Genomic DNA, 24,145 nt, shown 5'->3' with positions numbered 1-24,145 from the left:
TAAGCATTTAAAAAAAAACATGTACTTGTAAAAACTTTGTAATGGAAATAATATATAAAAGTAGAGAAAATAGTATAATCAACCCCCATGTTCTCATCTTCTGTTCTTCAACGATTATCAACACATGACAAGCCTTGTTTTTTCTATACCCTCTCTACTCCTCACCCCTACTCCTACCCCTGCTGAGTTATTTTGAAGCAAGTGTCAGATATCAAAATTATTTTACCACAAATATTTCAGTCTATATCTGAAAAAACGTGGGCTTTAAAAAGCATAGTCTGGGGGCTTTCCTCGTTGTGCAGTGGTTAAGAATTCGCCTGCCAGTGCAGGGACACGGGTTCGATCCCTAGTCTGGGAAGATCCCACATGCCACCGAGCAACTAAGCCCGAGCGCCACAAATAATGAGCCTCTGCTCTAGAGCCCGCGAGCCACAACTACTGAGCCCGCGTGCTGCAACTACTGAAGCCCATATGCCTAGAGCCCGTGCTCCACAACAAGAGAAGCCACTGCAATGAGAAGCCTGTGTACCGCAACAAAGAGTAGCCCCTGCTCACCGCAACTAGAGAAAGCCAGCTCGCAGCAACGAAGACCCAACGCAGCCAAAAAAAAAAAAGGCATAGTCATGGGACTTCCCTGGTGGCCCAATGGCTAAGACTCCGTGCTCCCAATGCAGGGGGCCCAATCCGAGGTCGGGGAACTAGATCCCACATGCCACAGCTAAAGATCCCACATGCTGCAATGGAGATCCCACATGCCGCAACTAAGACCCAGTGCAGCCAAATAAATAAATAAATATTTTAAAAAAAGAAAAAGAAAAGAAATATGGAGCAAATCAAACCTACTAAACAAAAAGCATAGTCACATAAACATCGTTGCCACCCTTCCCAATTTAGAGTATTTCCATCACACCATCGAATAGCCAAGCGATGTTTTGAGTAGCCCTCATGTCCTCATTATTTAGTTAGTTATTAAAAAAAATCTTTACTTCATATTCCTCATAATTTAAAAACTTTTACAGTGGGTTTGTTAAGTCAGTCTCCATATAAGACCCCCGTATTTGCTGTTGCATTGACTGATATGTCTCTTAAATCTCTTTTAATCTATAGGTTCCCCTTATTAGCTAATTCAATAAATCACAACTTCATCCAAGGCCCTGGGCTACAGGGGATTTTGTAACGATCAGAAGTCTCCAAATATGGGACTGGCTGCCTTTAAGTTACTGAAGTGGGGAACGGAAAGTTGGGAATCATCAGATTCTGCAGAGGGAATTCCTGCAGAGGTCAAGGGATGGGATTCAATGATACCCATGTCCTTTCTAACCTGGGAGTGGATGAGAGATTTGTACACTATAATTTGTGTGATGCCACTATTAAACTGGCTTACCTGGGGTAGAAAATGACAACCATTTATACAAAGACACACAACGTGTGTTTCCCTCCAAGTTCAGTTTCCATTTCCAGCCTTGTCCACAGAGCCTCGGCATATCAGAGAATCAGCCAGAGCGAGCCCTTAGGGAAAGTCTCCACGGCACGTTCATCCTGGGAGCCCTCTTCATACACGACAGGACAGGCTGTGTGCGAATCACAGCAACTGGCTGTTGGCCATGCATTTCCTGAACTAGCAAGTTCTTTTCCTCTCTCTCCAGCTATCTTCTATTTAAATCATACACTTGTCTCTTCTTCTGATACCCACCTCCTGCCTGGGGTTTATTAGCCGCTAAGTTCTCAGTCCAAGGAGAAAAGAGAAGCAAGTGGACACACCTGGGACTTGGAAAGTTCTTCACCTACAGCCTGTGTGCTTTCAGAGTCACCCAGCAAGTACTGAGCCCTACTGCGCGCCAGGCTCCGAGACAGGTGCTGGGGTCCATGGAGGAGACACAGGTTCTGCTCTTCTGGGCTGAAGGAGGAAGGAGATGAGAAAGGAGCGGACACGGGAGAGTCAGGAGGGCGAGGGCAGGGAAGGGGGCCTCACCTCACGGAGGAGGAGGCGTCCTGCTGGGCAGAGCGTGTGTCACTTGTGACCTGAAGAAGAGGAAGAGTCGGTCAGTAAAGAGGAGAGGGGACTCCAGGCAGGGGAGAGACGGGTGCAAAGGCCCAGAACAAAGTGGGTTCGGTGAGTTCCAGGAGCTGAAAGGGATTAAGGCGCGTTGCAGCTCAGGCTGGAGAGAGAGAGTCTCGAGATGAAGCAGAGAGGAGGCAGGACTCAGGTGGTGGTGCCTGTCCCCGCGCCCTCGGGACGGGGTCACAGTCACCCCCGTTTCCTCCTATGCACACAGTCTTCAGTCCTAAAGGAGTCCTTCCCCAGCCTCTCAAACGCCACACCAGAGTCTTTCCCTGAGGGGTTAAAATCCAGCCTCTGGTCAGCACCTGCTGGGGGCAGGCCAGGCACTAGGCCTGGGAGAAAAACAGTAAAAGCCCGCGGCCCTCCAGGAAGGAGCTCATAACGTTACGTTCTGTCTCTCTTTTTAAAACACCAAGTGTTAACCACAGCAAACACATCCAAGAACCAAGAGACAAAAAATTAAAGACTAAAAAAAAAATCACATCATCAACTCCTTTAGACTAAATATTAAAATAGAGTGTGACACTTATCAGTAAAGGTAAAATGAAACTAAGGTAATAAATAGGGTTCTCACTCCCTTGACAAAATATTTTTAGTTGAGGTATAATTGACATATAACATGTCAGTTTCAGGTGTGCATCATGATGTTTGAAAGTTGGATACACTGCAACGTGATCACCACAGTAAGTCTAGCTAACATCCATCATCACTTTTAAGATCTACTCTTAGCAACTTCCAAATATACAATACAGTGTATTAACTATCGTCACCGTGCTGCACATTACGTCCCCATGACTTCCTTTATAACTGCACGTTTATACCTTTTTAGTATCTTCGCCCACTTTGTTCCTCGCCCTTCCTGCCCACATCTTCAATAGGCAATCTATTCTTTGTAACTTTGAGTCCTGTTGCAACGTGAAGTTTTTTTTGTTTTCTTTTGTTTCTGTTTATTTTTTATTTACTTATTTATTTATTTTTGCGGTATGCGTGCCTGTCACTGTTGCGGCCTCTCCCGTTGCGGAGCACAGGCTCTGGACGTGCAGGCTCAGCGGCCATGGCTCACGGGCCCAGCCGCTCCACGGCATGTGGGATCTTCCCGGACCGGGGCATGAACCCGTGTCCCCTGCATCGGCAGGCGGACTCTCAACCACTGCGCCACCAGGGAAGCCCATGTTTTTTTGTTTATTTTTGACAAAATGTATTTAATTTAAGAGTGAGGATGAGAAACCCGGTGCCACGACTACACCGTGGGGCCTGACTGCACCGACCATGGCGCTTAGCATCCGGGGCTCCCTGGCCATTGGGTTTCTGCTCAGGACACTCCTGAGACCTTCGCGTATATTAACAACACCCTGGGGAGGGGATAGAGTACAACAAGGGCTGAGGAAGAGATGGGCAGCGGGCATCGCAGGCGGCCGTAATGCCCGGTGATTCCCAGTGACGAGGGACCAGGGGAGAGCTCTTCTCTCAACCAGGCACCACCCTGTGATGTCTAAGTCTAGGCTGAATAGTAACAGCACATTCCACTGACATCCTATTTCCTGAAGTTCTCATTTTTAAAACTCAGCGGAGCTTGACCTTGAGGGTGCATCAGGATCACCTGGAGGGTTTGTGAACCCAGGGGCCCCACCCTGGAGTCTGACTCAGCAGGTCTGGAGAGTGTCCGGAAGTTTGCACTTGTGACGAGTTCGCAGGTCATGCTGCTGCTGTTGGTCCAGGGACCACACTCTGAGAATCACTGATGAACTTGTTCCACAAAACCTGCTCAAGGGCTGCTCTGTGCCAGGCTGCTAAGCTTTGGAGGACACAAACTCCTGCCCTCCAGGGGCTCGCCCACTAGTGGAGGAAAGAGAAATAAAAAGGGAGTAACGGGGCTTCCCTGGTGGCACAGTTGTTGAGAGTTCGCCTGCCGATGCAGGGGACACGGGGATGCCGGGGACACGGGTTCGTGCCCCGGTCCGGGAAGATCTCACATGTCGCGGAGCGGCTGGGCCCGTGAGCCATGGCCGCTGAGCCTGCGCGTCCGGAGCCTATGCTCCGCAACGGGAGAGGCCGCAACAGTGAGAGGCCCAAGTACCGCAAAAAAAAAAAAAAAAAAAAGGAAGTAACGCAACGCAATAAAACCAGGCTCTAATGGGGTTAGAAGAGGCTGTGATGGGCACAGAGAAGGGGAATGGCCCCATCCGTCTGGGGGAGCTGAAGGCAGGTTAGCCTGGGCTTCCTGCAGGGAGGGGAATGAATGTGAGACCAGGAAGAAGGAGCCACGTGCACAGCAAGGGCAGGAGGCCCACGGGCGGTGGCCTGTGTCTCAGTGGAACTGGGAGGGGGCGAGGGGGGAGAGCGCTCACAGAAAATGACCAGGCATGGGGATGGAGGAGGACTGCATCAAAGACTGATAAAGCGTCCTGAGGGGGGTGAACCCTGATGGGATTTGCCTTTTGGGAGGATCGTTCTGGTGGTCGAGGGGATAAAGATGGGGGTGGCATAAGGGTGGGACAGACCTGTGTGGAGGCTGTTCTCTGGAGCACACGCGGCAGGTTTAAGCTTGGGCGGCTTAAACAACAGAAATTCATTCTCTCACGGTTCTGGAGGCCAGAACTCCAAAATCAAGGTGTGGGAAGGGGTGGCTGCCTCTGGGGGCTGTGAGGACAGTCTGTTCCCTGCCTCTCTCCTCGTTTCTGGTGATGTGTTGACAATCTCTGGTGTTCCTTGGCTTAGAGACACAGCACCACCATGTCTGCCTGCATCTTCCGCTGGTGTTCTCCCTGTGTCCAAACGTCCCCTTTTCATAAGGACACCAATCATACCAGCTGGATTAGGACCCGCCCTAGTGACCTCACCTTAATTACATCTGCAGCACCTCAAAGTCACATTCTGAAGGACAGAGTTGCAGGACATCAGGCTGGTGTGAAATGGAAGGGGCCAGGGCTTATGGGCAGGCACTGGCAACTCTCACCCATGTTATTAAACACTGGCTATAGAACAGTCTACAGCGTGGAGGAGTGCCTTCTCAAGGGTTGTACTCCTGCAATTATTTCTTTTTCTACTTCTTTTCTGTTCCTCCTCACAGCAAAATTTCTCACAGGAGTTGTTATAACCGCTATCTCCACACCTTCACACACTGTTTTCTGCTCAACACAGTTTTATAGGGTTTCTCTCTCTCTCTGTCTTTAAAATGCTGCCTTTTCTAAGTCAAAAATCTCCACTTTGCCTAATCAGATTTTTACTCTTCTGTCTTCAGAAGCATAGGTTCCAGCTTTTCCTGCACGTCTGTGACGGCATATTTTCTCCCACCTCAGTCTCCTTGGGTGGGTATCTACCTGTAAATGTTGGAGGGCTTCAGGGCTCCATCTTTGGTTTCTCTGTCCCTCTCTCTCTTTTTGGTTTGTTCTTATACATCTTATTTCTTTAATGAAAATTCGTAAATAACTCTAGGAAAATGTCAACACGCGGGCCCCTCCCTGCTGTGGCCTCTCCCGTTGCGGAGCACAGGCTCCGGACGCGCAGGCTCAGCGGTCACGGCTCACGGGCCCAGCTGCTCCCCGGCATGTGGGATCTTCCCGGACCGGGGCGCGAACCCGCGTCCCCTGCATCAGCAGGCGGACTCCCAACCACTGCGCCACCACAGAAGCCCTCAACACTTTATATAATCTGTTTTGGATATATGTACATTTGAAAAATAAAATTGGGCGTATTTTTAGCATTCTTGAAATATTTCATATTAAAAGAAGAAGGGAAATTTACTAATCATTTAGGAACACTTATAAAGCCATTAGCAAGCCAAAACACCTTCTGATAACGTTCACTTCTCCATCTGTCATTCTTCGGGCCATTTCAGTCTCACAGAAGACAACTGAGACCAAGAGGCATCTAAGTTGCCAAAATTGTGTGTCCAAACTCATCATTATTTTTCCTAGCAGAGACTCTCAGATCCTTACTTTAAAGCCTATTAAATCTTACTTAACAAGCCAATTTATAAATAGTAAAAAGTAAAATATGATTAGAAAAGGAAAGAGAAGAAAAATATATAAAAAACGGACATGAAAGTTTTAAAAGATAAATGGTTGCTATTAAATGTATGTAAGTAAATCCACAAACCCCTACACCTGTGTTTCATTAGGCCCTAAGGGTATTGTACCAAATGGCACAACACTACTTGCTGATAATGATACCAAATAATTAATAATGTTTGTCATCATATTCTGCCCACTCTAAGAATGGAGGGATATCAGCAACACATTTTAGGAAAATGCCCATCAAAAAAGTCAATATGTTTTGTTTTAATACTGAAACACAGTGGACTTCCTTTCTGTTGTTCATATTACAATAGAAGCCTTCACTCAAAGGTGTGACCCGAAGGATGGGAATTGCACACACAGTGTAAGTTGTAAGCTCTGTGAGGGTAGGAAACATACGTTTCATTTAGATTCAATTTGCTAATTTTATACCCATAGCTTCCCTGAGAGTGCAGTTGAAAATAGACTGTCTAGATGGAGTGAAGGGAAGTCCCTTTTCAGAAAACAAAAAAGAATTCTAGAGTTCTTTATGTTCGGGAAGAGCATTTCAGCTTTTTAACCCCTGAATGTCATATATCTATGATTATCCAAAACAGAGATTTAACATTAATATAATGCAATGCAAATTAATTTTATAAATGTATTTCTTACCTCAAATTCTATTTCTCTTAGTTCAACTGAAGTCCCATTTAATAAACAGAAAAAAAGTTTAATGAAGAAAAAATGGACCTGCTGATGGTAATTTGCAAGGGATGGAAAGGAGGTTAATGATGATCACTTTGGTAGCGTGTTATACATTACTTTTTAAAAATTGACAGGAGATAGGCTAAGTCTGGCCTTCTAATTTTCCTGATAGAGTTGGAGAAAGCTGTATATCGGATGATGTATAAGCCTGTGAAATTCTCTAAGGGATCCATGGGACAATTTATTAATATGAATCTCAGCCTCTAACTTAAAAAAAAATCTCTTTATGTCCTCTATTATAACACTTCACCTTTTGCATATATAATCTTCATCGATATCTTATTAGTATTTCATAGATTTTTCTTTTTTCTCTCTTTTGTTTTGTAGTGGCAAGTACAGAGATTTCCCATATCTGCCCTGTCCCCGCACTCCATAGCCTCCCCACTACCAACATTCCTCCACCAGAGTGATACTTTTGCTACAATTGATGAATCTACACTGACACATCATAGTCACCTGAAATCCACAGGTTTTTTAAAAATATATTTTATTTATTTATTTATTTATTGGCTGCATCAGGTCTTAGTTGCAGCACGTGGGATATTTCCTTGTGCTGCGTGCGTTCTTGTTGTGGCATGCGGGCTTCTCTCTAGTTGTGGCACGTGGACTCAAGGGTGCACGGGCTCTGTAGTTTGCGGCACATGGACTCTTTCGTTGAGGCGCGCGAGCTCAGTAGTAGTGGCGTGCGGGCTTAGTTGCCCCACGGCATGCGGGATCTTAGGTCCCCAACCAGTGATCGAACCCTCGTCCCCTGCATTGCAAGGTGGATTCTTTACCACTGGACCACCAGGGAAGTCCCCCGGAGTCCATAGCTTACGTTAGGGTTCACTCTTGGTATTGTGCATTCTATGGTTTTGGACAAATATATAATGACATTTCCATCATTATGGTATCATACAGAGTATTTTCATTGTCCTAAAATCCTCTGTGCTCCACCAGTTCATCCCTCACTCCCACCTCTGCCCTCTGGCAGCCACTGATCTTTTTATTGACTCCATAGTTTTGCCTTTCTGTCATATACTTAGAATCATAAAGTATGTAGCCTTTTCAGACTGGCTTCTTTCACTTAGTTACAAGCATTTAAGTTTCCTTCATGTTGTTTCACGTCTTGGTAGCTCATTTCTTTTTAGTGTTGAATAATACTCCACTGTCTGGATGAACCAGTCTATTTATCCATTCACCTACTGAAGGACGTTTGGTTACTTCCAGGGTTTGGCAGTTATGAATAAAGCTTCCATAGATTCAAAAAAATCCCTTTCCTTCAAAATTAAGCATATAGTCAGTGAGTTGACTTCCAATATGCATCCGAACCAGATGGAAGAGTTACCTCCTTTGTTCTACTTCATACTCTCTCCATCTTTGCAGGAATTGCATTATTACTATTAGCATATTAATTTTTCCATCTTCTATTCACTTATTTTAAAGAATGCAGGAAAATGTAATAAAACACCAAAATGGACCTACAAACAAGTGCCATTATAAGGCAGACTTGGTTGTTTTATGGAAACTGAACCAGTTGACTGACAGGCAGAGATGGATGGCAATGCTTGATAGCGGCTGGATGAAAGTCTAAATCTGAAATAAGAAAAGCGGTTTGAGGGCAGCAGAGTAAAGGCTGCAGTCCTATAGGACACACAGACGTGTGCTAGAAATAGCCTGCCTGGCAATCTTGATTAACGAGTGAAGACTTAAGTTGACTGACTATTGAAAAATGATAAATGACACATACATACACACTAGTTGGTGAAAGGTGTGGAAACGTTGGTCTCAATTTAGAGAGAGTGGCATCTCTGACAGGATACGGGCAAGCTATACCACATAGTTTGATTCTGAGCTTTGCGTGGACACATGACATGGCGTTACATGTATCCTTACAGATCAGCTCCTTCTGAAGAGCTTGCACCTCAGGCTTTCTGACCTAAACTACTAGATTTGGGTCAAAGGCCAGCTGCTCTTTCCCAATTGCTTCTTATCCAAAGCTGCCACCTTATCTTGGTTCCTCTGTGTAGTAGACAGTGGTCAGTAGTTAAATGCCATCAGCAGGCAGAATCCAGCAAAACCCACTGCAAAGTAAAAGAAGAAGCATATCCTTAGCTACCAAAGCTCAGGCGTAGTCAAAGGTTAGGGATCCAGAAAGAACCTACAGTTGAGTCAATAAAAGTATTAACCATCAGCGCAGTAAACAGGGTTCAATGCACAAGTCAAGGAACTGGCTGATCCTCAGTCCACAGGTGAGGTGACATACGACATGTGGTTGCCATGAAAGAGAAATGAAGGGATGGGAGTGGCAGGCAGAGTCTAATAGCCTCTTTGCTAAAATCCTCACAACTTCTCTGTTGCTTTCGTCACTGCACTCTCAGGATACAGCTTTTGTAAGTTCTTCCATTCTGGCCACTGTTCAAAGCTTTCAATACCGTTTTTTTTGTTTGTTTGTCTTGTTTTTTTGCGATACGCGGGCCTCTCACTGCTGTGGCCTCTCCGATTGCGGAGCACAGGCTCCGGACGCGCAGGCTCCTGACGCACAGGCTCAGCGGCCATGGCTCACGGGCCCACCCACTCCGCGGCATGTGGGATCCTCCCGGACCGGGGCACGAATCCGTGTGCCCTGCATCGGCAGGCAGATTTTCTACCACTGCGCCACCAGGGAAGCCCCTTTCAATACCGTTTTATCTGTTCCTTTTGCAGAACTATTCCCTTCGTCCTTCTTTGATGCTCTTCCTTACTTTATGTAGGTCTTTGTTTCTGACATTATTTTCCTTCTCAATGAAGAACTGCTTTTAACACTTTTTGCAAAGCAAGTCCACCGGCAACAAAGTCCCTCAGTTTTTGTTTGTCTGAAAAAAATATTTCTCCTTCAGTTTTGAAAGATCATTTCACAAGGTACAGAATTCTAGGTTAGTGATTGTTTTTCTCTCAACACTTAAAATTTTTCACTCCACTCTCTTCTTGTTTGCATGATTTCTGAAGAGAAGTTGGATGTAATTCTTATCTTTATTCCTCTATAGCCAAAGTGTTTTTCTTTAATTTGAAAATAGTATACCTAGTTGTAGGAGTTGGGGTTTTTTTTTTTTTTGACATTAATTCTGCTTGGTGTTCTCTGAGCTTCCTGGACCTGTGGTTTGGTGTTTGACATTAATTGGGGGAAATTTTGAGTCATTATTGTTTTAAACGTTTCTTTTGTCCCTTTCTCTCTTGCTTCTTCTGGAATTCTCAGTAAGCAGATGTGGAATCTTTTGTATTTGTTCCTCAGTCCTGGATATTCTGGTTTTTCTAGCCTTCGTTCTCTTTGCCTTTTGGCTTTTGTGGATTCTATTGATATATCCTCTAGCTCAGCAACTCCTCCCTCAGCTGTGGCCAGTCTGCTAATAAGCCCATCAGAGGCATTCTTCATTTTGGTTACTGTGCTTTTTATCTCTAGCGTTTCTTTTTGGTTCTTTCTGAGGATTTCCATCTCTCTGCTTACACTGCTCATCTGTTATTGCATGCTGTCTACTTTATCCATTAGAGCCCTTGGTGTATTAATCATAGTTGCATTTAAATTCCTGGTCTGATCATTCCAACATCCCTGCCACATCTGGTTCTGACGCATGCTCTGTCTCTTCCAAAAAAATTTTGTTTTGGCTTTTGGTGTGCCTTGTAACTTTTTTTCGATATGCAGACACAATGTCCTGGGTTAAAGGAACTGCTGTAACAAGGCCTTAGTAATGAGGGGGTGAGGTGTGAGGGCAGGCAGTTCCCACGATTAAGTCTCAATCCCCCAGTGAGCTTCTGCCTCTGGACCATGAACTTCACAAGTGTTTCTCATTTTTTTCTCCCCCCACCCCTTCCCTTATGTGGGACAGGATGGCTAGAGACAGCTGGAGCTGGGTATTTCTCTTCCCCCAGGTCAGTTAGGCTCAGTTAACACCTCAGCAGGTTAGACTCTGGTTAACTAGTTTCCCCCAAGGGCAAGCCTTGGAGTCTTGGGGTCTATTTCAAATTGGCTACTTCCACGCACCCCCCCCCCCCCAGCAGGCAGGCTGAGGGATTTTTCTCTGGTATTTTCTGTAGGATCCTGGTGGAGCTCCTGGAGGAAAATCTCACCGTGTTGTGAGTCCTCGCATGACTGGGTCCCCCTGTAGTTTCTAACTCTCATTGTCACACTGAGCCTGCAGCAATTGTCAGTTATAGTTCTGGTTTTCCTCCCCAGGCACAGGTCCCCCTGGTGGTTTTGCTCTGGGAAGCCTCCATTTCCTCTCTTCACTGGGGGGGCCTCCCCAGTCTCGGGGGTGGCAGTTTGCCTAGTGACCTCCCCTCTCTTCCAGATGCAACAGGTCTCTCTTCCCTTTAACAAAAATCTACACTCACCCAAGTTATCCAATGCCATGGATTTTTTGTTTTCACTTTTTGGGGATCTTTTTTTCTCCCAGATTTGGACAAGGCTGGCTCCTTCTTGGTTTCCCATTTCAGCTCAAGTTTCTTGACTGTGCAATTGAAATCGGGGTTTGCTGGCCATCTCCAACTACTCTCTTTTATTTCCTCTTGAGGAGATAAAACTTACATGCCTTTTTTACCATTGATCCCCAGTTCTTAGAAGGGTGTCTGATGGATGTTCCAAAAACACTTGTTTAAAAACGACTTATTTAATTATTCTGCTATTGCTGAACGTAGAATGTTTATAAATTCTATTATATTGTAATAAGCACTGCTCTGATAAACATGTGTACATAAATAAATTTGTACATATATGTGTCTATAATGACTTTTTTTTTTTTTTTTTGCGGTACGCGGGCCTCTCGCTGCTGTGGCCTCTCCCGTTCCGGAGCACAGGCTCTGGACGCGCAGGCTCAGCGGCCATGGCTCACGGGCCCAGCCGCTCCGCGGCATGTGGGATCTTCCCGGACCGGGTCACGAACCCGTGTCCCCTGCATCGGCAGGCGGACTCTCAACCACTGCGCCACCAGGGAAGCCCCCCAGGGGACATTTTTGAGTAGCAAAGGTGGGCAGAGCCTGAGCCTCCTCTCTCCACCTCCTGGGGTGCGTGGGCTCAGAGCAAGCACTTTTGGCAGAGTTTGCAGCCAGGTACTAGTAAGTGGGTGCCTGCGCACTGGACCCGGTGTGCTGTTTAGCCCGCCTACCTGCCTCCATCAGCTGCGCCTGCGGCCTTGCCTCACACCTGCCTGTGGCTCCTGGCAGCGTCCGCTCGGCCCCCCTTCGTCCGGCAGCCCTGCACCTTGCGCGCTGGCTTCGCCTCCCAGGCCTCTAACAGCTGCGCGTAGAGAGCGCTCCTCCCCTCCCCGCCCCCGACACTAGGCGTTCCCGGAAGGCGGCGTGGCTGGGGGTAGACGCGGACGGAGCGGCCGCGGGTGCTCCACTCCAGGTTCCTACGGAGCGGAGGCGCCCGGGGCTCCAGACTCCCCGCCAGCGCCGGCAAGATGCTGCCGGCGTACCCGGAGGTGCCGCCCAGCCCGCTGCAGGACGCGAACCTCTGCTCCCGCCTGTTCTGGTGAGCGCCCCGCCTGAGCTGCGACATCCCGCTAACGCGTACCCCTGCCGGACGCCGCCGGCGCCCTTTAGGGGGGCAGAGTGTTGGGCAGAGGGAGCGCTTTCCGCCGCCGCTGGAGCCTCCCCACGCCGGCGGCGTGTTCCCCTTTGCGCCTGGGCGCGCGGGCAGGGCGGGAGCAGGCCCGGGGAGGGAGACCCGGCGACCTGGTGGCTGGGGCACAGGGTCTGCCTCCCTTGCCGCTAGTCGCCCCGCCAACCTGCAATGCCAGAGAGCAGGAGGCGGGGAGGCTGAGACCCGAGGCTGCCCCGGGGGCGTCACCACCCAGCTGGAGGAGGGACTGCAGTCCCTGCACCCCACCGTTAGCCGGCTTCCCCCATGCCGCTCAGGAATTCGCAGTTTTGAACTAAAGCTGTAGCCTTTTTACCCCAAAGCAATCAGCTTATTAACAACCTCCTGTATCTAGTTAGCGCCCTGGACCGCTGCCGGCTTCCAGTAATATCACCACCTCTTCCCATATATCTTATGTGACGGCGCGTTCCAACTGCACCGGGCTCCCGCTGTCCTTGTGTCTGTGACCACGTCTCTCTCTGCCTCCCTCTCTCCGTGTGTGTCTTTCACTGTATGTCCTGGTACCTAATCATAGCAAATTTCGTGTTGGTGAAAAACACTTCTTTTTTATTTAAGGATTAAAAAACACTTATTTTTTATTTAATATTTATTTTATTCTTGAAGACGTTTTGATTGGGACACACAGCCACTACTGGAGTGTGTATTTGACCAGCTCCTTTCCCTATTTCGAATATTTCCACTTCCACCTTTGAGGACCACTCTGGGGATGGGGTCCCTGAAGCCTGCATGGTCCATATGGTCCATATGGTCCATATAAAGATATGGGGTCCATATATAAAGATATGGTCCATTGGTCCATATGGTCCATATAAAGATATGGGGTCCATATCTTTAGCCTTTGGAGAAGCAGTGCATGGTCTTGATGCAGGTGGTCCTGCCTAGGAATCATTTGGTCCTGAAACCACTGAAGGTTCCTTGAACTGGGAGGAAACACACAGATAAAAAACGGCTCAGAGAGGTGAAGCTCTTAACTAAAGTTTTCCATCTAGTAGCTGGGACTACTAACAAGATGGGCCTGAAACTTGGGGCTTTTTTTTTTTTTTTTGGTTATTTATTTGGCTGCATTGGGTCTTAGCTGTGGCACATGGGATCTTTCGTTGCAACGCGTGGGCTTCTCTCTAGTTGTGGTTTGTGGGCTCCAGAGCGCGTGGGCTCAGTAGTTGCAACACACAGGCTTAGTTGTCCCGTGGCATGTGGGATCTTAGTTCAGCGACCAGGGATCGAACCCTTGTCCCCTGTATTGGAAGGTGGATTTTTTTTTTTTTTTTTTTTTTTTTTTTAAGCTGCGTTAGGTCTTCATTGCTGTGCACGGGCTTTTCTCTCTAGTTGCGGCGAGCGGGGGCTACTCTTTGTTCTGGCTTCTCTTGTTGCGGAGCACAGGCTCTAGGCACGTGGGCTTCAGTAGTTGTAGCACTCGGGCTCAGTAGTTGCAGCATGTGGGCTCTAGGGCACAGGCTCAGTAGTTGTGGCGCACGGGCTTAGTTGCTCCACGGCACGTGGGATCTTCCCGGACCAGGGCTCGAGCCCGTGTCCCCTGCATTGGCAGGCGGATTCTTAACCACTGTGCCACCAGGGAAGTCCAAACCTTGGGGCTTTAATCACACTTGGGTGATTATTAGATCTTTTGTTTCTGGACCTTAACCCATTCATCTTTCCCGCAAATTCTGACGTTTTCTTTTTCTATGGGATGGTCTAGGGGATCCCCAGGGGATGGGAGCTCCTATGCTGATTTTGACTGTGGTGTATTCAGGGTGTGTAGCTACAGCTCTTGGCTATTTGACGGCCCGTAAGGCAAGAGGGGCCTGGAAGAAGGTGTAAGGGTGTAGTTAAAGTAAATAACAACAAAGAAGACACATGTCTCCTTAACTTCAGGCAGGGCATGGAACGCTCCCAGCACCTTCTGCTTGTGCATTTTCACAATGTATGTGGGTGGAAATGGGAAGGTGAGGACTTCTCATTGATTTTGGTAGGCACCCATTTCCAGTTTTCCTGCTGGAAGGAAAGGAGCTATTACCTCTTCTTTTACACCTGAAGTCACTGAAGCAGAGAGGTCGAGTAAGCTGCCTACCATCACACAGCAAGTGAGTGGTGGTGCAGGATCCCAAACCAGGCGGTCTTGTTCTGGAGCCTCTGTTCCTTGTGTAGGTAACTGCTGTACTTGTCACCGAATTGGTCGCCTGGACTCAGGCCGGGGTCCTAGCCCAGGCTAAGAACCCTTATCTTGGCCGGGGCGGTTGTTTTTCCATCCGGATTCCCACAGCCAATAATTAAACTGATGATGAGTGTGGAACAGCACAAGCTTCATTCAATGGCCAAAGAATGGAGAAGCAGGAACTTAGTTCGCAAATCAACTTCTCAACCCAGTTTGGGCTGAGGCACTGTATGTATATAGGAGGGTCGAGGGAAAAGGGAGGGAATTGAGTCAAGAGAGGGAGGAATATTCATGACTTATCTGCAACAGGCTCTTGTAACAGGTGAAATAGCTCACCCATCCTCACATAGCTTGTAAATGACAGAACTAGGATTATGCCCAAAGCCCGGTTTCTTTTTTTTTATTATTATTTTTAAAATTTTTTTAATTTTTTGCGGTACACGGGCCTCTCACTGTTTTGGCCTCTCCCGTTGCGGAGTACAGGCTCTGGACGCGCAGGCTCAGCGGCCATGGCTCACGGGCCCAGCCACTCCACGGCATGTGGGATCTTCCCGGACCGGGGCACGAACCTGCGTCCCCTGCATTGGCAGGCGGACTCTCAACCACCGCGCCACCAGGGAAGCCCAAACCACAGAAATTTATTGTTTCACAGTTCTGGAAGCTAGAAGTCTGAAATCAAGATGTCAGGAGGTTCAAGATCTCTCTGAATCCTGCAAGGGGTGAGAAATGGAATATTGCCTGCCGTATCAGTAAACAAGGATGTCACACTCATCAGCGACTGCAGCGCTCCAGAATGAGCTGGTGAGCCCTGAGGAAACTCAGGAAGGGAAAGAATACCTGCCATCTAGCGGCCATCAGACTGCAGCCACTCCCTGTGGGGAGCCCCGAGGAAACTCAGGATGTGAAAACACAGGATACTGGCCCCAGATAGCTGAGGTGCATATCAAGGGAATGATTTCGGTGAGCCCAGACTCTTGCGTCTTCCCATACTTAGAAAAGCACTAAATTCCTTAACTTGGGATATCTGGTTTTCTTTAATTAACAGTAATCTTTTGTTCCTACTACTTGCCCTTTGTTGGAAAACTCCTGTATATCCTAGCTCCGCCTCGCCTCCCTGGAGCAGTTTTCTCGTAGTTACTTGAGATGCTGCCTGCTGGGCTTGAAGTCCTAAGAATACTGCAGAATAAAACAGCACTGTCAACTTTTAGATTGTGAATATATTTTTTTAGTCGATGGGGGAATCCTTCCTTGCCTCTGTTAGCTTCTGGCGGTTGCAGGCACACCTTGGCGTTCCGGCTTGTAGCTGCCATCACTCCAACCTCTGTCTCCGTCGTCGTGTGGTGGTTTTCTGTCTGTGTATCTGTCTCTGCATCTCTCACAAGGCCACCAATGATATTGGATTCAGGGCCGGCAGCCGACTCTGGCCTCTGTATCCCAACACGGAATTAAATCTTGGAGACAGAGTTTTGGGTGAAGTAGAAAAGAATAGCTTTATTCTGTTGCCAGGCAAAGGGGGCCACAGTGGGCTAATGCCCTCAAAACTGTGTGTCCCAGCCTGGAGGGGATAGTGAGAAGTTTTATATCAATGGTTCAAAGAGGGCGTGGTCAGCTGGTGGACAGTCTTCTGATTGGTTGGTGGGGAGGTAAGTGGGAGTCAACATCATCGACCTTCTGGTTCCAACTGGTCTGGGGTCTATGTGCTTAACCATTAACTTGTCCCACCTCGTGTGGGTTTCAGTATCTGCAAAACAGCTAAAAGATATCTCTCTGTGTATCCCTGAATGGGGAACCAGGACCCTGCCCGCAAGGCTGTACTATTGTTTCTCCTGACTGTTTCTCCTTGTCTCCCATCCCCTCCCTCCCCTAATTAACAACAGCTTGAACCTGCCTGTTGGAACGCAGGGAAGATCGTGGAGGCTGAACGAAGCCTATTTCCTGTAATCAAAGAAATGTGTGACTCAGAAAGGCTTTTGAGCCCAGGAGCCCTGCAGGGTCCTGCTCAGTATCAGGCCCACCCTACTCCAGTGTGATCTCACCTTAATGGATTACATCTGCAACAACCCAATTTCCAAATAAAGTCACGTTTTGAGGTAACTGTGGTTAGGACTTCAACATAGCTTTTCTGTGGGGATACAGTTCACTCCATAACAAGTTCCATGGTTAGTATGATCCTCCAGGGTGTTAGGACCCAGACTCCTTCTCTCTTGTTACTCCTCTGCCTGTGGCCTTGACCCAGCTGGTAACCTCCGAGGCCTAGGCCGTGGGGTGGATGAAGGTCCCGGACGTTGTCACTTTCCACCGGCCTGGATGTAGTCACATGGCTACACCTATCTGCTCGGGGGGCTGGAGAGAGAGGGCCTCCTTCCAGGCTGCCAGGTGCCAGCTGAAATCTGGGGTTTGTTACCTCAGAAGAACGAGAGCAGATTTGGGGGACAGCCAGCAGTCTTTGCCACACATTCACAGTTCTTGGGGGGTGGAGAGTGGGCAGCGAGGGTGGTATTTCTCTACCACTGTAGCTTTCCTTGTTGAAATATGTGCAGCATTTGCAGGGCAAGAGGGAGTTTTCCTATATATGATTATGTTAGTTCAGTACTGGTTCGCAGGACTTGGTCTGTTCAGCTGAATTGCATTGAATAGCTCCTAAGTGGTATGAAAATAATAAGGGAGAGATGCGACCATTCCTGCTGTCGAGGAGAGAGGGCACTGACTCAGGAGAGACAAGTGATTGTGAATAGATGCTTGTAAACTATTTTTTAAGAGATAGAAACTTAATAAGAGCATTTCATTTTTAGAGCAATGATTTGAGTGATAGTTAATGACAAGCAGTGATATTGAGTTAACGTGCGTGAGAAGACCAGAGTATACTTAAGTGCCCAGGAAAAGGTCACGACTCAAAACAGGCAGAGCCAGCGTTTTCGTTGAGTCTCTGCCATGTGTCTTGTGTTCCCAGCCTGTCCTGTGCCACCTGATTCCTGAAGGCCTGGGAATGGCCTTCCTCTCTGTGTTCCTAGTATGTCACATGGTGCTTGGTATATGGTGGGATTCAGGAAATATTTATGGAATCAGTTCCTACCAACTCCAGCTCCCCTGTTTGTTGTTAGTGACACACAAGTAAAACAATAAAAATGTCCAGGTTTTACATGTGTTGGAGTTTGGAGGCATATTTTCTCCTTAAGGAGCATCTAGTAAACCAGTATACTTGTTGAGAAAGTTACAACTTTTCTCATGGCCTGGAACTCTTTATTTTATATATATATATATATACACACACACAAAAAAAAACACATATGTAATATATATATAATATACATATATAATATATATAATAATCTATACATGTATATTATGTATACTGTATGATTGTATATACTATATGCTATAATAATAGTATATATTATTCTATACATTATTTAGTATGTTCTGATGTGAACCAACATTTTAAATATAGTTGGCAAAATGATATCTAAGCTGTATAAAGTTTTTTCTTGCAAATTCCAGGAAAGTGATTATTTTTGTTTGCGTTTTGTTCCTGCAGTTTAAACAATCTGTTTTTCCTTTTCTGGAGACTTTTCCGTTACTTGATGAGCTATCCCAGTGCAACCCTCAGCTGCCATCAGATGGTAAAACCGTAGTGGACATGGAAGATTTCACTGCCTTTTGGGATGAGGTAACAAATTCTTCATTCTAAGATCTTGACTGCTAACAGACAACTGAAGACATAGATTTTTCAGAGAATTTTCAGACTTTACTCATGTTGTAAAGTGTGATTTGCTCATTTACTGGAAGTATGTTATAAAAATTCTCAAAATCAGGAATAGGTTTGCAACTACTGGAGATTAAGTATAAAATCAGCCTAAGACGTTTGACATGTTGCTCTCTATCTCATTTTCAGGAGAGCTTTCAAAGTATTAGCACATTTTGAACTTCAAGTACATACGTTTGTAATGTTAGACTTTATAGGATTGGACAGACAAAATGCTGCAGTATGGAATGGGTTAACTAACAGGTACATAAACAGTTGTTACAGACCAGAGGCTTTGGGGAATCAGTGTACGTTTTTTGCCTTGAATTCTCAGATCATCTTATTACATATGGAGTGAAGCCATGGATCTTCATACAGATCTTTGCTGTCGGGCAGGGTGGAGGCTCCCCATCCTAAGCTTCTCGATGGTTCTGGCTACTTTGGTGGCAGCCAGGGACGGGGAGGCGACAGCAGGAGGACATAGTGAGCACCAGTGATTCCCAGTTGGAGGGTTGCACTGTGTGGCAAGCTGACAGGGAGAACTGGTGATTTTCCGACACTTGGTTTATTTATGATGTGCAGGCAAACAGAAAACACACAGGGTCTGCTTTCAAGAAGTTGTCACTATTGCACACCCTGTGCAGCCGCTTTACCGACGACTGAAACGTGCCCCCGCCCCCTGGTTTCATGGTCCTCTGTGCACATGGATTTACCTCCAGCGTGGTATTTCTCATCATATGCACACTTATGGAAAGCATCATTAAAGTTCCATTATAAAGGCGACTCTGTGTGAATGCTAACACGTACTTTGAATGACCCATTACCAAATTTCTTTTGTACCAAACTATGTAGCATTTTAAAATGAGCTCCTTTGTTCTTCTTTCAAGAACTTAGTAACATGTTCTCAGACTTGTGTGCAACTTGCATTATGCTACAGAACACCCTATTCTGTTGTCCTGGACTTGCCTATGGAAGGATTCTGCTCCACCCTGGGGTCGTTAGTAATTAGGACCTGTCGACTTATGTCATGGGTGAGAGAGCCCTCGGAGGGGGAGGGGCACAGACATTGGAGGTTTTGGGGAGAACCTGCTTCTGAATGAAGGCCATGCTGGGTTGGGAGGCAGGAGATAGATATGAGCTCTGTAACCTGCTCCTCTGTACAGCCAGGTGGGCAGGTGGGGGAGGTTTTCGGGGACCCAGGTCTCATTCATGAAATGATGGGACTTGGTCTCAGTCTTGAAGCTTTAAAATAAATGGTCCTGTGAGAGCCTCCAAATCTCCACGGGGCAGGGATTTCAAACGGTCTCTGTTACAGAGTGGGGCTCAGCTGATGATCAGATGATCATCCCTCAGACCGTCCTTGTTGAGTCAGTGCCCCCTGAGCCTGTGTAATCAGCAGACAGTCCCCGGTACCCCTGCGCTGTCGAGTGCTGCCCCCTTCTGGTCACGGCGGAGCAGTGCCCGATCCTGAAGCCTGAACAGGGAGGGAACTCAGTGTCTGGCCCTGACAGACTGTGAAGGGCTGCAACGCGAAGCTGTTGTTTGTATGTGGCTCGTTGTTTTGTTGTCGTAACTGAGTGAAAGGTGGTAAAATGGGAACCCTAATAGGTGTCAGACAGGAAGAAAGGAATGGAGAAGCTTAAAAAATGTTTCTCATGTATTAAAATCTAGCCTCTTATTGATAGATTTGTAATACCTATAAAATCTGGGGCTAGTTTTTTTGGTGATGAAAAATAATTGTCATTTTTTTTTAGTATGTGAATGTTTTATAATTAGTTTAGTTCTTTCCAGCAAAATTTTTCATTTTGAAGATGATGCAGACTCTGCCTTTCGATCTTTTGGGCATTTTACTAATCAAGTGTAACCACTCTTTTTTTCTTTTGAAACATTAGCAGTTACTGACAGTTTTCTTAACACATGCATACACTCTAACGTCTCTCAGGAATACTACCTGTGATTGGCAGGATGAGTACTTTGTCCTTCTCCCTCGCGTTGGACTGTGTGCTGTCGCAGGTGTCTTCATGTGTTTTGTTTTTCTTACAGTAGAAGTACTTTATTGCCCCTGTTTAGCCAGGACAGGTAATGCATGAAACATGTATAAATATGAGGCTTTATCACTCTGACCCATGATGTCATCATTAATTTTTTAATAGATTTTAAAAATTAATTTATTAATTTATATTTGGCTGTGTTGGGTCCCCTGCATTGGCAGGCGGATTCTTAACCACTACGCCACCAGGGAAGTCCCCATAATTAATTTCTTTATTCCCCATTTTTTGTTGCTGTTGGTGTTCAATTAGAGCTCTCGTGAAATTAGAGCTTTGACCGTTATTTGTAAGAGTTAATTTACCAAGAGTGACTTTATCCTACAAAGTGCCCCTTTGCGTGCTGAGCGTTACTGAGATTCATTCTTTATCAAATGAAAATGGAGCGATTAGTGGAGATTTCAAATTATTTATTAGTAAAGGGCCAGGCATGTATGCGCTTATGCTGCCACCTTGTGGAGATTAATGAAATAGACAGTTAAAACCAAGGGTCATAATGAAACCTTACAAATGATTAAAAACCTCATACTGAATATTCTATTAAGTACATTATTTTAATGAGCTAGTAAGCACGTTGTGTTTTCCTTCCTGGTGCTTCCCGTTACACAGTTGGGAACTGCTTGTCGGGACTTTGGACGTCTCAGTGAAGGAAATGGTTTATGTGACAGCTGTTCAGGACAGACTGAGACTGTGGGGACTTCTTTCTGTCACAGTGGGCCCTCCAGGAGGTCTGGAGGTTGTAATGGCTCTTCCGGGAAGCTCTGAGCATTTCCTCATGGGACTTGACGTGGTCCCGTCAGTGCACGTGTAGTGAGTGTGCAGCCATGTGCTGGAGCTAAAGATACAGACGTGAGCAAGCCGCAGACGCCTCTGCCCTCCAGAGGCAGCCGGGTTCTGGGGCGAGACAGATACGCAGGCAGATCATTTCAGCCCAGTGTGGTGGGCGCTGTGATGCTGTGGACACAGACGCGCCACCCCTGTGTGTTGTTAAAGATTTGAAGGACATGTGCACGTGCACTTCGTCTCCTGTGTTCTGTACAACAAAATACAGAAATCTAAACGTGGGATGTGTACACAAGAGGGGGATGTGTACACAAGAGGGGGATGACTTCCTTTATGACGGACTTTTGCTCTTTGGACGCAACTCACTTCAGAGTTCTTTTAATAATTTTGGATATATTCTTCACACACTTCACACACTTGCTTTTAAGAGCAAGTATTTGTCAAGTAAAGGATACCTGGATGCAAGAGCAGCTGCATTATACATCAGATACATGAAATACACGTTCTGCTGGGCTGCTCTGCTACTTAAGAATGTTAAACATTCTTAATTAGTCTTTGCTGAATATAGCACTTTATTAATAATCCTTATCCATTAGTTTACCTTGACCAATGGTGTTATTCTTCCTTTTTTTTTTTGTCCTGACTGCCTTAATCCTATTATAAACGAAAGGGTTTAGAATACTGTACCTAATCCTATTCCTTCAGAATAAGATTCTGAATGAAAGGGTTTAGAATCTTATTTTTTCGTTATTCTAAAGGAAAGGGTTCTATCGTTTATCAAGCGCCCAGGGTGGGGACAGTTGTTCTGCGGGGCGTGTCCGTCCTGAGTGCTGCCTGTTCACGCGTGTGTGTTGCCATCTGTTTCAGTCGTCACTGTTGAGTGCTGTGCTGGGGGAGCTGCCCCCGAGCCAGGGGCTGGTCAGCGTGCACGGGAGGATCGCGTATGTTTCTCAGCAGCCCTGGGTGTTTTCAGGAACTCTGAGGAGTAATATTCTGTTTGGGAAGAAATATGAAAAAGAACGGTATGAAAAAGTAATAAAGGCTTGTGCTTTGAAAAAGGTGAGTCATGACTTTTGAGTTGCATATATTCGAATTTCAAATAATGAGAGCGTTGGTTTAAACTACAAGGTTTGTTAAAAGTTTCTTTCAAATTTTGAAAGACCTTTTCATGTTGTTTAATACTTTCGTCTTCTGAGTGAATATGCACATACGTGTGTCACTATTTGAATCCTGATGTGATACCAACAATCATAGAATGTCTTTTTTGGGGGGAGGGAGTTGTTTCACTTTGTGAAGTTTTATTCACTTTTAACTTCTCTTTTTAATGGGCAATTACAAAAATTTGTAAAAACTAGAGAGCACAGTGTAATGAATACTCATGAACCCACCCCCAGCTTCAGCCAGGATCGGCTCGTGGCCAGTCTTGCTGTATCTCTACCCCTGCCCACTGCCGGCCCCACTCCCACCCCAGATTATTCTGAAGCAGGTCCTAGGCCTCAGATTAGTTCATCTGTAAACATTTCACTAGTTTTCTCTAAAAGATAGGAAAGCCTCTGGAAAAAAGTCGCCACGTTATTACACCTGAAAAGTAACCAAAATTCCTGAATATCGTCAACCTTCGAGTCCGTGTTTACATGTTGTTAATCATCTCACTGAGAAATCTCATTCGCTGGTGGTTTGAATCAGGCTCCACGTAAGGTCTGCCCTCTGCGCTTTGTTGATGCCTCCTCCTTCCCTTTCAGTCTGTAGGTTTCTCTCTCCATTTTTGACTTGTGTTTTATTATTTAAGGAAAGCGGAACGCTTTAAAATTTCTTCTTATTATTGCATTGTTTCACTGGGGGAAAGGTTGTTTTCACAAATGGCATTGAGTTTCACAGAAAATGGCACCTGAAAACATTTAACTCTGTTGGGATTTAAATGAATTTAGTGAATGAATGATGAAAACTGAACTTATCTGATAGAATGTAATTTGGCAAAAAGAAAGAAAAATGTAAATACTGATAAATACGATGTTACTCTCTTGGATGATAAAAATCAGTGAATAATAGCATTAAAGGGCTCCCCCGGGGTCTGTTCAGTGCATTCTGGACGTCTGACTGCCCTTTTATGCTGCGAGGAAAAGGCTGGGACAGCTTTCAAGGGCGAGGTGTTGAGGGCTCCAAACCCGCCTTGTGAGGAAAGAGTAATTCTGCTTGAACAATGGCTTGAACATCATAGATTGCATCAGTTGATGTGGACAGAACAGAATTGCTTGCTCGTTTAATGGGCTTCTATTTCTTTCTCCCAGGTTATTGTTAATGGGAGATTGTGCGTTTGCGGAAATGACATCAAGTTAGCAGTAATGAGCTAGGTTTTTGTTAAGTGGTATATATATTGTGGAAGAAAAGAAGGGGGAAAGCACATGTGTAACAGTGAGAACGGTAGCTCTCATTTATTTAGAGTCCACGTGCAAATCATTTTTCTGTCGCTCACAGACGCTCATGCGCGCACATAAAGAGTATATGGGTTATTAATGTTTTGTGAGTGTCCTCGATGTCACCACCCTCATTCTATAGTTGGTAAAACTGAGGCTTGGAGAGATGAAACAGCTGCCCCCAACATTTGCACCTCACGTTCAGTCTGTCCCTGCATGACTCTAGACTCCATGCTTTTCCACAGTGTCATGCTGCCTCTCAAATGAAGAAATTTAAAAGAAGGAGCTTTTTAAACAGCGCGTGATGGATGAAGCTAAGGTTGAATGTGGAATAAGCAGATCTCAGACATTTCCTCTTTACCTTTAATCACGTCCAGCTCCCGATTCCCAGATCATACTCTAGAGACCTAGGCCAGTGTGTGGGTGTTTCTTTCACGACCTTGCCTTTCGGTGACGCTCAGCCCTGTCTTTCCCCCCAGCATTTGAGCATCTCTGGAGAAAAGCAGGTGTTGAGATAGGGGCTGCCGTTCAGCGTTTTCGCCGGCGGCTAAGGCTTTGCCCCAGCCCCGTGGG

The 24,145-nt window shown here is 46.2% G+C and overlaps 1 protein-coding gene across 1 annotated transcript in view; it reads left to right on the top strand.

The window, feature by feature from the left end:
* Positions 1–16,369: 16,369 nt before the first annotated feature.
* Positions 16,370–24,145, top strand: part of LOC309835743 (ATP-binding cassette sub-family C member 4-like) — a gene marked incomplete at its 5' end in the record, with an annotated part of 121,253 nt that continues 113,477 nt past the window's right edge. The window contains 4 exon segments of the mRNA XM_082675358.1: positions 16,370–16,399; positions 17,539–17,598; positions 18,124–18,255; positions 22,026–22,217. Of these exon segments, the coding sequence (XP_082531484.1) occupies positions 16,370–16,399; positions 17,539–17,598; positions 18,124–18,255; positions 22,026–22,217 (414 nt within the window).

This window comes from Grampus griseus (genome assembly GCF_964374135.1).
Source record: "Grampus griseus genome assembly, chromosome: 18".
In the NCBI taxonomy this organism is placed as follows: domain Eukaryota; kingdom Metazoa; phylum Chordata; class Mammalia; order Artiodactyla; family Delphinidae; genus Grampus; species Grampus griseus.
The sequence above is the reverse complement of the archived record's forward strand: the minus strand, read 5'-3'. Positions and strand labels throughout refer to the sequence as shown.